The 15,899-nt window shown below is 36.9% G+C and overlaps 1 protein-coding gene across 1 annotated transcript in view; it reads right to left on the reverse strand.

Annotated features, from left to right (window-relative positions):
• The window catches only part of cspg4ba (chondroitin sulfate proteoglycan 4ba), a 37,798-nt gene continuing 21,899 nt past the window's right edge, over window positions 1-15,899 (reverse strand). Inside the window, exons 6-10 of the mRNA XM_087788122.1 lie at window positions 8,955-9,153; window positions 7,874-8,005; window positions 5,236-5,408; window positions 3,939-4,122; window positions 1-3,872 (exon numbers count right to left, since the gene is read on the reverse strand). Of these exons, the coding sequence (XP_087644248.1) occupies window positions 1,852-3,872; window positions 3,939-4,122; window positions 5,236-5,408; window positions 7,874-8,005; window positions 8,955-9,153 (2,709 nt within the window). The 3' untranslated portion in view covers window positions 1-1,851. The remainder of the gene's footprint in view (window positions 3,873-3,938; window positions 4,123-5,235; window positions 5,409-7,873; window positions 8,006-8,954; window positions 9,154-15,899) is intronic.

A 15,899-nucleotide genomic window follows, 5' to 3' on the forward strand; every position in this document is an offset into this window, starting at 1 on the left:
TCATTTGAAATTGGTTTATTAAAAAGTCAGTATAAATAAACATCTTTCCAGGTGACATAACGAGGCGGGAAGTAACTTTTTCACGTACAAAAATCGGTTTCTCTCGTACAGTGGTTCGTACCTTTTTATTACACTTTAAATACTTCTCAGTGTCTCGACTCCAGTGTCGCCGACTCAGCCAAAAATCTCCCTCCAAAAAAAGCTACAAAAAGTGGTTGTTATGCTAATCTCAGTGTTGCTAGCTTAGCCGCCTTAGTTTGTTTATTTTGTAACAACTCTGAATTTGTAACAATTAAAACAAGTTCGGAATCTGCTTCATAACGATCATTTCGATAATACTTCAGCAATTTTAGTTAATCTGTAAAATTTCTTAAAGTTATGCCTTTAAAATTTTGATGGTGAAACAAAAACGCATAGTACGAATTAAAAGCAATTTTTCTAAACGCAATTCAAATAAGTTTCTGTCGCGTTTGTCGTAAAGCTAGCGTCGTTTTATCCATTAAACCGATTTAATTTCGTACGGAGCGTTTCTTGCTAGCAGCTACATCACGATCATAAGAAAAAAACAAACAGTTTCGCGGCAGATTTCGGACTCTGGTTTCCGACAAAAGTCAAATTGTCGCAAAACTGACAAACAGGGTTAAACATTAGTGGTGGATAAACACGAATATGAGGTCAAACGATGAAAGTATAAATAAAATAACATACAAACAGAGTAAAGAATATAATATATGTGTTTAAGTATTAATACTTTGATAGAGTTCCTGAGATACAAAGAGATAAAGAAGGTTAAAAGTCCAAACATCAAGTCGGATCCTTGTCGTCCGAACCGACTTAAAGGTTTCCACGAGCCAAAGAAAACTTTAGATGTTTAAATCTTTGAGCAGTTTTTGATTTGAAGTTCACACAGTAAAACCCTGTGAGTCTCCAGGTGAGTGAGCAGTTTGAAGAAGTAAAAACGGGGGATCGTTGTCGAGGAGGAGCCACAGTTATGGAAGTAAATCAGTGTCATTGGAATATTAAACGGTTGAATTTAACATTTCAAATGTTGAAACTTTTATTGTTATTATTTCTTTTAAATGTTGTGTTTTTAAGCATTTACTTATTTTATAAAATACTATTTTCATACATTTTCTTAATTTCAATATTGCATGTTTGAAATTTGCTTTTATTAAATAAAATATAATTTCTTTTGTCTTTTTTTTTTTATAGAAAGGTTAAGTTTTCTCTGTTTTTTTTCCAATAATAAAATGAAACAATTCTCATATTTTCAGAACAATTACTTTCTGTACACATAGAGTTCGATATTTGAATCCCAATAATGCAAAAATACATTTTCTAAATTCAATTTTTCTCAATTTATCGTCCTTTAAGTTCAATATAAAATGTCGCTATAATAGTGTCACCAGACAAAAACATAAAGAGCTACTTGATTGAACTGTCAGCCAATCACGTGACACACAGATGATCACATGACGACGTAAAAGCATGTAAGTAAGCAAGTAAGTAAGTAATTTTCATTTATCAAGTAGCTCAGTCAAGTAGAATTTCTTTTTGAATTATTGTGTACAAATGTATTTATTTAGAAAATATTTGAATTTTAAATTCAATTTTAAAATAACAAAAACATTAAACATTTCTACATTGAAATAATTTAATAAAAAGTTATTAAGAAAATTAAATACTTCATTCATACTTTCATTAAAAAACGAATTTAAAGTTTCAACATTTGAATATTTAAATTGAAACTTGTAATATTCCGTTGGCACCGACATAAAAACTTCCAAACACAGTTTTCACTCCATCATCTCTGAACTCAAAGCTCAGTCCGAGTGTCTTCTCTCTGGTCCGTCAAACCCAGTACTGGTTCTTGTGAAGCGTCGGGGTTCCGACCCTGATGATCTGCGAGGAAGCGGCGGAGTCCGTCCAGGAGTTCCCCAGGATGCTGGACCCATACGCGTCAAAGTTGGGGGTCGTGGCCCGGTCCAGGGCGGGGCTGTTGGGACAGGTGTGGCTCAAGGGGGTGACGGTGACCGTGGGGGCGGCGGCGCTCCTCTGAGGCTGACCCTGGTAGGCGGTCCCGGGTGCAGAAGCAGGACCCTCGTTGGCGTCCTCGCGGCTCTGCTTGCCGCGCCGGTGGTGCCGCAGGAAAACCACCAGAACCACGAAGATGATGACGAGCAACAAGAGGGCGAGCAGCGGCAGGATCACCATGAGTGGACCCGAGGTCTTCTGAGGGTACGACTCCACGCGCACGGGCGTGTTTCTGAGCGGGAAGTAATCGGACCCGGGCGTGGGTTTCCCCAGCGTGGTGCTGAAGCTGCGGGTCCTGTTGGAATTCCCCCAGCGGTTGCGGCTCTTGTACTTCTGGTGGTTTTTACTGGCCTGCTCGGTGTAGACCGACGCCACGGAAGGGACGGGTGACGTCGGTCCCACTCTGGAGGCGCGGGCCGTCTCCTGGACCGAGATCAGTCCTGTGGTCATGATGGGAGTCCTGGTGGTCCGGACCAGCAGCGGATCGTAGGGCACGACGGTGAAGTGGAACTCCCCTCTGGCCGGCGGCAGGTGGTCCGCCTTCAGCACGAACACCAGCGAGTCGTTCAGCTCCAGCAGCCCCGTCAGGTTGGCGCTCGCCTCAAAGGTCACGACCTCTCGCATCACATCCTGGAACGTGAAGGACTCCACCGGGGAAGTCTTGGGGTGACCCTTCGTTAGCTTCCCGAACCGCGGCGGCGAGACGACCTCGAACACGGGGTCGCAGTCGCAGACTTGTGCCAGTTTAGACGCGTTGAAGAATCCCGCGCTGATCCTCACGGGGGTCCCGTTGGGGGTCCGGACATTTTGTCCCAGCGCCACCAGAGGAGCCAAGGTCACGTTGAGGACCTGGCTGCTGAGGTTCACCTCGGAGGTGAAGACCGTGAACTCGAAACTGTCCTCCCCCGAGGACATCTGGACCATGTGGTAGGAGAGTCTCCCAGCGTTGACGTCCTCCTGGTCGAACTGGACCACCTCCTGGTTCTCCACCAACAGCTTCCCGAACCGCGGCGTCCTCGTGACGCGGTAGTGGATCGTGGTGTTCTTCCCGTTCGTCCTAGCGGACAGATTGTCCCGCGTCACCGGCGTAGACGTGGACCCTTGTTCCAGGGTCAGAGCGGCGCCGCTCACCAGCGCGACCTTGATCTCGGTCACCTCGAGGTTAAAGAGTTTGTAGATGGGTTTGTGGAGACCGTCCGTGACGCTGAAGTAGAAGACGCCGGACGAGGGGGTCCCGTCGTGCACGAAGAAGACGCTCCCGTTGTCGACCTGGGCCTGGGTGAAGCGGGTCGCCGACGCGTTCAGGCTCCCCTCGAGGGCGAGGAACCCGTTGTTGGGTTTGCTGATCACCGAGAAGACGATGTCGTCGGGAGGATTGTCCAGATCTTCCACCTTCAGGTTCTCGGGCGTGAGGACCGCCACGTCGCCCTGGACCACCGACAGGCCCGGAGCTTTGGTCTTCAGCAGGGGCGGCTGGTCGTTGACCGGCGCCACCGTGATGTTGAAGCGCTCCTCGACGTAGCCCGCCTGGGGGCGCTGCGCCGACTTACCCTTGGGGTTGACCCAGACGCTGAACCCGAACCAGTCCCGGGTGGTCTCGGAGTCGTCGTGCCGGTAGGCGATGCCGTACTTGTTGACGATGAACTGGGAGAAGTTGGGTTTCTCCGCCGTGAGGTTCCGCTCGCCCACCACGATGACGCCGTGGCGAGGCAGCGTCGTCACCTGGAACCAGACCTCGTGCGAACCCCTCTCCGGCGCCGGCAGCTTGGACATCAAGTTGGAGGCGTCCAGGTGGGACTCGTCGATGGCGACGCTCCCTCCCTCGGTCACGACGGCACCTGGACACCACAAGACCAGGAGTCAGTACTTCCCTGGACAACACGGGTCGACCAGGGCGCTGTTACCCGTGTTCGCCAGCAGGACCGTGCTGCGCTCGGGTCCCGTGTTCTGGTAGGAGATGTCGATCTTGAACGTTTGGCTCTCCATGGAGGAAGGAGGCGACATCACAGAGAAGGCCAGAGAGTCCATGGCTTCCCAGCCGATCGCCTCCATCGGAGACTGGATGTAAAGAACCTGTTCACGGTCGATCTGAGGGTAAAAAAAAGAATTTAAGTCCGTTTGTCACAGAATAGAGAGAAGGAAGTAATATTCTTTCATATTTCAGTTCATCATCAGAAGATTGAATTGTTAAATTAAACATTTACATGTTTTTTTATTGAAATGTTGTTGTAGTTTTTAAGCATTGAATCTTTTTTTTAAATAATTTATTTAAAAATGTAATATTTAAAGGTTGAAATTGTTTTGGTTTTTTTTAAAGGTAGTGGAGTAGAAAAAAATGATAATATTTTCAAAGTAAAATATTTTTTTTAGTAGTTTGATATTCTGCTTCCAATAATTAAAAAAATAATGTTTTAAGTTCAAGCTTTTTTATTTGTAGACTTTTTTTAAATTCAATATAATTAATCCAATCATGGTGGAACTATAACTTTTTATATCAAATTTAAAATGCTACAAATTAAATATTCTTAAATTTAGAATTATTATTATATATATTTTTTATTATTGCAATATCAATGTTGGTATGAGAAAAATGTTTTATTATTATTATTATAAGGGGCCAATCTGAAAAAAATATCTATTCATTTTGAAAATATTCATATTGTTTTGTTCAATTACATAGAATAAAAAATATATTGAATGCAGAAATTATTATTTTTTAATTATTGAAATAATAATATAATAATAATTAATTAATTAATAATAATAATTTTGCAAAAAAATCAATTTCGAAAATGTTATAATTTTTTATTAAATTATAAAAAAAAAGTTTGATATAAAAAATGTTGTGTACAACATATATATATGAATAGAATAGAATAGAAAAGCTTTATTCATATATATATATATATATATACATATATATATATATATGTATATATATATATATACATATATATATATATATGTATATATATATAAAACAATGCTGCAAACAGTTTAAACACATATTACAATTAATATTCTGATTGCACTGATTTTTTTAAAATACTCTTGACTAAAAACTGACTAAAATAACAAAGTACTCTATATAAATGTGTGGCCTGGGGGCCAGTAGTGGCCCTTTGCCTTCCTTAAGGCGTCCCTCCAGACCAAAGTCCCTGATCTTTGACTCAACATCCTGGTTCTTGTCCCTGGACTCACCATGTCCTGCGTGAAGCTGGACACGTCGACAGTAGAGTTGTCCGTCTGCCTCGTCACCACTCGTCCCAGTTTAGGCTGTCGGACGATGTTGTACGTGACGACGCGTTCGGACGAGTTGCTGACGTCGTTGGTCTGGACCAGCAGGTGCTCCTGGGTGATCGGCGTCGTGGATCCTGGACCAGGAACGAGAGGCGAATAAATGACAGAAGAAACAAGACGAGAAGCAACAAATTGGCTTTTTAATGGACGGACGTTATTGAATGAAATCATTAAAAAACAGATTTATTTAGATTAGATAGACTTTATTAATCCCTCTAGAGATCTCCTTAGGGGAATTAGATTCCCATCTCACAGCAGACGATAGAAGATGCAGCTAGTTTTATAAAAGCAAGAACAAGAACAAAGTGCAAATAAAAGGAACAAAGAACAAAGAGTTTATTTGTTATTATGAGTTTGAAGTTGTTTATATAATATTTATTATGAGATTTAAGTAGGATATATGGCATTTATTATAATATTAAAGTCATCTTTTAGCTTTATATAATATTAAAGATGTATAAATTAAAAGTATTACAAAATTAAAGTTGTATAAATTATATTTATTACGAGATAAAAGTTTTATATATTACTTTCATTACAATCATAAAGTTTAAGAGTACATTAGATTATACTTTATTAATCCCTCTGGAGATCTCTTTAGGAAATAATAATAATTGAATTCAACACGTTGTGATCAAACTTTTGAATTGGCTTTTTCATAATAATTCAATCAAAAATGTAAACTTTTTTTTTTTATATCTTTATTTCAATAGTTTGGAAAATGTTGTAAATGTATTTATTTTTAATTCTATATAATTGAACAAAATAATATAAATATCTTCAGAATGAATGTATTTCTTTCACAGATATACTCAAATTACAATAATAATAATGGAAAAATGTTTAGGATTATCACACCTACATAAAAAGTTATATAAATATATTGTTATCATAGTCTATCTGCCAAAATAAAAATCGATTTATTTTGAAAATATTTGTATTGCTTTTATTAAATCATTTTAAAATAATCAAATATTTCAATATAGAAACTATTGAATTCTATTATTAAAAAAATCAATCACTGCTTAAAGAAAACAAAAATGTACTTCAGCACAATAAGCAGGTCACAATATAACCACGAGTATTTTTAAAGTCTTATCTTATCATGACTTTAAGGGCCACAGAGTTCGACACATGCCACACATGTTTTTGTTTTTTTCAGGCTGGCAGGCTCCTGGTGAGGATCTGGACGAGCCAGCTGTAACAGTCACATGTCGACCCTTCATCTAGTTTTGAAAGCATCGTGTCTGATTTCTCAGAGAAAAGTGTCTTGAAACATACGTTGTGCGTTTCTGCAGTAAATGTGAATCTTCTTTGAAGTGAGAGTCGAACATCCACTGCTGTTACGTAACGTAAAGGAGCTTCAAAGCGTTTCTACTCTGCAGACTTCAAAGGTGACGCCGACGCTGACTCATGCGGAGACGTTCACTCCTTTATTTAGACCAGCGCTCTCCTGACGCCTGCCTCTGAGGTTCCCTCGCCAGAGTGGAGGAGAGACCGGCAGCATTTTGAGACGATGATACGAGTGAAGAGGATTTTACTTTTTAAATGACATTAAATCACCAAAGGTTCGTTTTTTTTAATGTGGAAAAAGTTGGTACGGTAACATCTAAACACAGACCAGGTTCACCTGCACTAATGTCAAGAGTTACACAAACTCTAGTGTATTGACAAGACTGTATGCATCACGATACGATATATCGTGATACTGTAGTAACAAGTATATATGTGTAGTATTGTCGAGTACTTGACTCTGGTGTTGTAGTATTTACAGACCACATGACTCTTGACAAAGTCGTAACTACTTTCATTTGTTTTCAAACCAAAATATGTCCAAACATCAGCTTTAAAAGCTGCTGGAGTCCACTGTATCCTCTCGTCCTCAGTCCTTGCCTAGATCTTGCATGAATTTATTGTTTTTTTAGCTGATGACTGCTGCCATCTAGCGGCCAGAAGTTTAATTGTAACAAAAATATAAACAAATACTCTGAATATTTCCATTTTAATTGTAAATTAAAATATATATATATATATATTTGTATTGCATACACACTTTTATATTTAAATATAAATAACTTATTTTTGAAAGCAAAAGAAAAAGAAAAAAATCAATTACTCCTTCATTTTCAATACTTTATCGTGCGAATAAGACGTCGCCATATTTAAGTGTTTGGATCCTTCCTTATGTGAAGATCTAAAGATGTAAAGATGTAAAGATGTAAAGATGTAAAGATGTATATACATGCGTCTCAAGGTCGACTGACAGACGAACCGGTTACCGACTCGACCTCAAACAGAAACTCAGTTAAAACACTGCAGTGCTTTTCTAAGAAACTCAAGAAGAGATATTTTTAGCGAGGCCTCACTTGATCAAAGTCCCTGAATAATTAACACAAGGCATTCTGGGAAAGAGGAAGCCAGTGAGTCAGAGATCCACAGGTGGAGTCAGAGACATGTGAGCATTTCTAAGAATGTGAGCAACTAAGAGGTTTCACTTCCTCTTCTCGGACTGAAGAAGGTTTTTCTTGGTCGTCTTTACCTGGAAACACCTTGAGCGGACGATTCTTCTCCAGACTGAGGAGCAAACTCTTGGCTGTGATGCTGAAGATTCCTCTGGGAGAGAAGTTCAGGCCGTCGTTCACCTGGAAGTTGAAGCCTCCGGACATGGCGCCTGAGAAACATGGAGCGACCAAAACATTATGACCACGGGACTCGCACTCATTTGATGGAAAACATCACAATAATGTAACGCGACATCACATTAATAATGATGTTTTTCAATCAAAAACATGATTTAAATCATTTAAAATAATTCATTAATAAATATTAATTATTATTTACAATTTAAATGTATACTAATTCACACAGTTTAAAAATATATATATTTATTTCTAAATGAATGTTACATTTTGTCGTATCCAGTCTTAAATTAAATCGGAGTTAATAAAAACATAGTTAAAAAACATTCATGATTCAGCGAAAAGAGATGCATCAGCAAGAAAAGAGGAAACAAAAGGTCAAATCATGAAAAAAACAAGATTCAACTTGAGAAAAAAGTATGGTTTAAAAAACAACTTTTAACATTAAGCAACTAAAAAAAAAAAAAAAAAACAGTTGTATTTTTGGTTTCAGGTAGAAAAGGATTTATTATCAGAATATTTAAATATATTTTTACAACTTTTGATTAAAAAAAATCTAAAATAAAGTTAAATATAATACCAATAGTAGGAAATAAATTATAATAACTACAAATTAAATATTAATGTATAAATAAATATGTAACTAATTGTTTAAAATATATCAAGAGAAATACAAAATAATAATATAGAAATATAAAACAAGAAAACATAAGTATGTATGTTAACGATGTAACTTCTACCACCAGAGGGCAGCACCGCTACACAGCTCCCCATTGGTCACTTCAAGTTTATTTTAGTTTGAGTTTATTTCGGTATTGAAGTCTAAACCAAGTGGTCTGACATCATCAACACTGTCCAGAGATCAGGTGAGTGAGGAGACAGTCATTGATTGACAGCCTCAGTTGCCGTGGTAACAAGCAATAATCTTTTTTTTTCTCAATAGTTGCCAAACAATAATTCAGTAACAGGAAGTGATGTCACCTTTGTGCACGAACAGCAGCTGGCCCTGGTCGATGTGAGCCTGAGTGAAGTTCAGCACCGCCCTCATGGGGGCGCTCTTCAGGGACAGGTGTCCGTTGCTGGGCGGGGTCACCATGAAGCGCAGGTCTGCAGGGGGCGAGTCCAGGTCCTGAGCCCGCAGGTCGTCCGGACGGATCTGGGTCACCGAAGACACCCAGACCTGCAGGTGTGAAGACCAGAGGAGTTAGAACCAGCATGCCCACTAGAGGGCGCCGTAGACTAGGATGACATCACCATTTACAAAATAAAAGCTTTATGTAACATATATAAAAAAAGTTGTTTCTATTTAATTTTTACCAACAAGTGTAAAACAAAACTGTTCAAGCAGCAAGCTAACTTTTTTGTACTTTTAAATTAATTAATAATTATTATTTAGTTCATTTTCCTTTTTTTTGGTGAGGATTTATTTTCCTCCAAATTAAATTTATAAAATAAAAATATACAAACGCATTTTGATAAAAAGTTTATATCATATTTACATGTTTTTTTTCTCCAATTTAAATGCATTTAATATAATATAAAATTTGGAGAAATCACAACTTGAGCTGACATAAAACATTGAATCAGAAATAAATATTTTGTATATATATATATATATATATATATATATATATATTGAAACAAAGTTTATATCATATGTTTTCCAAATTAAATGAATTAAACGTATAATAAAATGCAGTGAAATAACAACGTTAGCTGAATTAAAATATATATCTTTGAAATGTGTTATACTAGTTATGTTTTCTTTGTACTTAAAAATATTTCTCTTTAATTATTAATTACTTTTATGTTTTAGGATTTCATTTTATAATTTTTTATTAAGTGAGATTTATTCTCCTGTAAATTAAATGTTTCATATATATATATACATATATATATACTGTATCATATTTGCATGCTTTCCCAAATAAAATACATTTAATATAAAATAAAATGCATTGAGATCACAATTTCAACTGAATTAAAACATTGAACTATAAATATATATATCTTTAAAATGTGTTAAACAGTTAGTCGGTCGACAAGATTAGCATGTTGTCGATGATAAAATCAAATCAGTTTTTCCTTTTTTAAAGACGCCAAACAACCAATTAAACTTGAAATGTAAAGAGTAAAAACACATAAACAGACTTAAAAGTCTTAAAATTCAAAGCAGAGTGTGTTGATTCGACACTAAATCATGAAGACGACACACGGAGAATCCTTTACATTATTTCCACGTTCCCTTCCTACCTTTGTTCAAACTTTCGTGACTCAGTGAAGCAGATCTTATGTCACATGACTCCAACGAAGGTCGACAAGATCAGCGCGTTCAAGGGAAACATTAAATATACTGAAGGTCACCAAATGAGGGCGCTCTAGGGCTGAAGTCAAAACTTAAAACTTATTTTTCTGACGTTAACTTTGACGATGATTCTTGCTACTTCAAAATAAATGGATTTTCAGTGACGGTTAAACCTGGACAAACATAGGAGCGACTCAACAGTAAAAAGAACCTAAAGTGTGTATTAAGTTCAGATCTTGTGTTTGAGAAGTGCAGTAATACACTAAGAGAATACTCTGATAATGGTTTGTCGGAACATGAAGCAGTTGAAAGCAGGATCTTCACTCGGCCGTGAAAGGACGACGCAGGAATGTGAACAACCTGTTATTAACGCAGTAAAAACTATCATGTACTGTTTTTTACGAGCTACGACTTTTACCGTCGGCAGAGAAAACCTTCTTTGAAACGACGGCTGAAATACGAGCGCGGAGTTTCTTGGTCGTACGTCAAAGGTTTTCACACCTGGACGCGAGAGAAAAATGTTTCTTTTGATGAGGCCGGTGACATCACCGTTTTCAAAATAAAAGCTCATACTTGCTAGTTTAAAATATGGTGTTTCTATTCGTTTCATTCATTTATTTTAGAGTAAAACTAAATCTGGAGGCACATTTTTTCAATTATTGTGTTTTACTTTTTTTGTTTAAGGATTACATTTTTTCTAGGAATTGTCTTTTTTTTGTGACGATTTGTTTTCCTCAAAAAAAAGAACAAAATGCTTCTTCTTTCCACCACAGTTCTTCTATGATTTATTTAAATAAAATATGTTTAATATGATCACATGATGAAATAATTTGCAATCACGGATAGAAAAAGAAAAAGTAATAATAATAATTTGGTTCTATTGATTATTAGTCTGAATGGTGTTTTATTTTGAAAGAAACAATGGATTTTATTTTGAAGTCATATTGGCACACGCTAGTTCTGTCAAGTTTAATGAGTAAAACACAAATTCTCTATTAAACCATCTTGGGCAGACAAACCAGTCGGGTTTCTGCTGACTCAGAGATATTTTGAGATGTATTTTTTAAATCCACTTAACATTTGGTTTTGTTTGTCGTTTTAATCTGAAGGTCCAGGTTAAGCTTCAACTGGTCCTTGATGCAGAAAAAGTTTGGAGAACCATGGTCTTGACTACAAGTTTAGTTCCTACAATAGCAAAAACAATCGTACCAAATAAATAATAAACATTTTAAAATCTGAGACAACCTTGTGTGGATTAATCTTAGATACTCTTCAAATATCTAATAACAAACCACGACTTAACTTAAAAACACAATCCCCGGGAGGTTCAGGGTCAATGACAGGGAAGTCTTAACTACAGAGTCCGAGAGGTTCACGACCAGTTGTTCACAGCAAACCTCTCAACAACGAGCATCTGTGCCACTCGGGCGTTGAACCCGCGACACAAGCATGTGCCCCCTTTTCCGTTAGACCCCCACAAACTTCACAAATGTGAGGTCGGCGACACACAAGATCCATCTGTGGCGGAAAATCCCGTCATGCCGTCAAACTTCATGTGCATCATATTAGATAAAACGTGTCATAACTCGAGTCCCTCTAAAACACTTAAACTTACTCACTAAAAACACATTTTAAATGATAATTTACGTAAAAGTTGTCCAGAGACTGAGATGTCAATTTGATTCACGAGCCTTAGGCATCTAGTGGCGGGACGTGGAATAGCACATTGACCCCCGAGATTAATGTTATTAGTCTATAATTAGTCTTGGATTTATTATCATCAATGTGCATAAAAGAACCATTTAAATATAAATATTTTTCTACTGTTTTCAAATATTAATTTAGTAAAACATAGAATTAATTAATTAATATTTACAAAAATACTATATTTGTTTCAAAATAATGACATGAACATGAAAATGTAGATATATATTCTGAAAATAAAACTGTATTATTATTATTTTTATTAATTCTATTTGTATAAACATTTTTTGGACAACCTTTATATTATCATGGTTTGAAACAAATCTTCAAATTCTACGTCACATGTTAATTTATGTAAATTATTAATATTTAAATGTGTATTTTCTGACAAAGGTTCAGTACAACATGGAAAAAGTTGTACAGTTAGAGAAATAAACGTTAAATCATAAATAAATATATTGACTTTTCAGCTTTTAGGTTTTTAATTCAAGGGACAACTAACAAAACAGGACATTAAATATAATAAAGATAAATTACATTTTTATCAACAACAATTTCATTACCTGTTGGTTTTTTTTGCATTTCAAATATTTCAAATAAGAATTTAAACAATATTAAATATTAAAACGTCTCCGGCGAGAAGGGACAGGGAGCCCCCTGGTGGACACTCGGGTCATGCCAGTGCAGATTTAAAAGCATCTAGAAATGTTTTAATGTCACAAACTTCTTCACATTAAGTGTTTTTGTTTCTTTTTAAATGTTAGATGAAAAGGTTTACACTTTAACTGCGTCTGGAGTCGAGCCGGCGGTCGCAGGAATGCGAGGCATTCAGGGTCAGAGACAAAGAGTTTCTCTTCAGCTCTAAACACAGACTCTGAGGACAAGTCGCTGCACGGAGCCACAAACAAACGTGGTGTTGGTTAAACACACACTTTTACACACTTTTACACACTTTTACCCCCGAAACACTTGATCACGTGACAGAGATTCAAGTTTGACTGACAACCTGTTGTTTGTGTCTCACTTTTCTAATGTTTTCAACTGTCGAGTCATAAATCAAGTGAGATTTGAAGGTCATTCTTTTTATGAATCACCCAAAACTATTTATCCAAGGGATTACAAAAGTTATATATATTCAAAATACATGCTTTATGTCAAAAGAATAGCATGTCAAGCAATCTGTTTTAAAATGAAACAGGTTTATTTTAAATAAAAATTCTGAACCCGCAAAAAGCAAGGCCCGGAAAAATGTAATCTTCTTTTACAAATAAAATAATTATAAACCTAAAAAGTATAAATAAAACAGACATTAATTATATGCTAACAACACCATGCTAACACTAGCATTAGCATCTTTGCTGTTACCATGACTTGTAGATTTGGACCTTCCAATATCCATGATTTAAAGACGTCATGCTAACACTAGCATTAGCATCTGTGCTTTTAGCTAGACTCGTGGATTTTGACATGCCATTATCCAAGATTTAACAACACCATGCTAATACAAGCATTAGCATCTTTGCCGTTACCAAGACTCATGGATTTGGTTCTTCTGATATCCAAGATTTAAAGATCCCATGCTAACACTAGCATTAGCATCTTTGCTTTTACCATGACTTGTAAATTTGGACCTGCCATTATCCAAGGTTTGAAGACGCCATGCTAACACTAGCATTAGCATATTTGCTTTCACCATGACTTGTAAATTTTGTCATGCCATTATCCAAGATTTAACAACACCATGCTAATACAAGCATTAGCATCTTTGCCGTTACCAAGACTCATGGATTTGGTTCTTCTGATATCCAAGACTTAAAGATCCCATGCTAACACTAGCATTAGCATCTTTGCTTTTACCATGACTTGTAAATTTGGACCTGCCATTATCCAAGATTTAAAGAGGTCATGCTAACACTAGCATTAGCATCTTTGCTTTTACCATGACTTGTAAATTTGGACCTGCCATTATCCAAGATTTAAAGAGGTCATGCTAACACTAGCATTAGCATCTTTGCTTTTACCATGACTTGTAAATTTGGACCGGCCATTATCCAAGATTTAAAGACGCCACGCTAAAACTAGCATTAGCATATTTATGTTACCAGGAAATGTTGAACGTCACAAAAGACAATAGTGATAATTCCATGTGGATTATTTCAATGTCAGAACTCATCTTTGATTGACAGCAACAACACTGCAGCTTCCTGTCCATATTGTCCTGGTGTGTATTGGTTCGAACAATGTTAGCTTCGAGCCACAGGCGTGAAAAGAACGAGTGTCAGCGAAGTGATGATGACATGAAGGTCGGAGAGAAGTTCTCGTCTCTCGTCACGAGTCGACACTCGAGCCTCGAGCTGTGGATGTATGTCTGAGCTGCAGACGACTGTGAGGAACAGTGTTTACATCAACACATCCTGAGGATCAATAAACTTCTACCTCTCTCTCTCTATATATATATACAGTATATATATATATATTAAATTTAAAACAACAAAAATCAGTCTTTACACTGTTTTTGTTGAAAAAATGTAAGAAGAACAAAACAAATATGGAAAACGTAAAATACTTTATTAATTAAAAGAAGAAATTAAAATGATTAAAAAGTATATTCAAATAAAAACAACAAAAATCAGTCTACTGAGGTTTTTTGTGAAAAAAGTATGAAACAAATATATAATGTAAAAATGTGAAATAAGTCTTAAATCACTTTTAAACAAAAATCAGTCTTTCCACCGTTTTTTTTCTTTTGGAAAAAGATAAACAATATGAAAAAAATATGGAAAATTTAAAATACTTAGAATATTTTATAATTAAAAAAAATTAAAATGTAAATGATAAGAAAGATCATCACCTTAAAATAAAAACATTTTTTTTAAATGAACCGAATGTGGAAAATGTAAAAAAGGAAATATTTACAATACTACAATCTTCTATAATTAAAAGGAACAATATTAAATGTTCTTCTGAATATTAAACAAATATTAAAAAAGGAAAATACTTACAATATTGTACAATTACATTTAAAATATAAAGGGACGGAAAATTAGCCTTTTTTTCTGAAAAAAAGGATAAAAGGTATATGGAGAACGTAAAAAGTAAAATCCTCATAATATAATAGAATTAATATAAAAAATAGGTAAAAGTAAAGAAAAATAAATACAATTGTAGTTTCTTCCTTTCATTTATCCATATTTATAAATACATTCTTTTTAATTCTCATGTGTAGATTAAAAAAAAATGTTTATTTAAGAGTTAAAAAAAAAAAAAAAGGTTGAAAAGAGTTTTTTGGAGGAACAGACTAAAATATTTAAGCTTAAATAAACAAAAAGTCTAGCATGAAAAAGACGTTCGAGACGCACCATTGAAATGATCCGACATATTTTCTTGGCTTCATCATCGAAGGAAAACATGTCAGCGATTCGTTTCGGTATTTTTGCCGATTTATTTTTAGACCGTCGCGCCTCGACTCAGACTCTCCTGAACCTCAGCCCGAGACTCTCCTGAACCTCAGCCCGAGACTCTCCTGAACCTCAGCCCTAGACTCTCCTGAACCTCAGCCCCAGACTCTCCTGAACCTCAGCCCCAGACTCTCCTGAACCTCAGCCCCAGACTCTCCTGAACCTCAGCCCGAGACTCTCCTGAACCTCAGCCCCTGGCTCTCCTGAACCTCAGCCCCAGACTCTCCTGAACCTCAGCCCCAGACTCTCCTGAACCTCAGCCCCAGACTCTCCTGAACCTCAGCCCGAGACTCTCCTGAACCTCAGCCCCAGACTCTCTTGAACCTCAGCCCCAGACTCTCCTGAACCTCAGCCCCAGTCCCTCCTGAACCTCAGCCCGAGACTCTCCTGAACCTCAGCCCGAGACTCTCCTGAACCTCAGCCCGAGTCTCTCCTGACCCTCAGCCCGAGACTCTCCTG

The sequence above is a fragment of the Callionymus lyra genome, chromosome 1 (genome assembly GCF_982586985.1).
Source record: "Callionymus lyra chromosome 1, fCalLyr1.hap1.1, whole genome shotgun sequence".
Taxonomy (NCBI): Eukaryota; Metazoa; Chordata; class Actinopteri; order Syngnathiformes; family Callionymidae; genus Callionymus; species Callionymus lyra.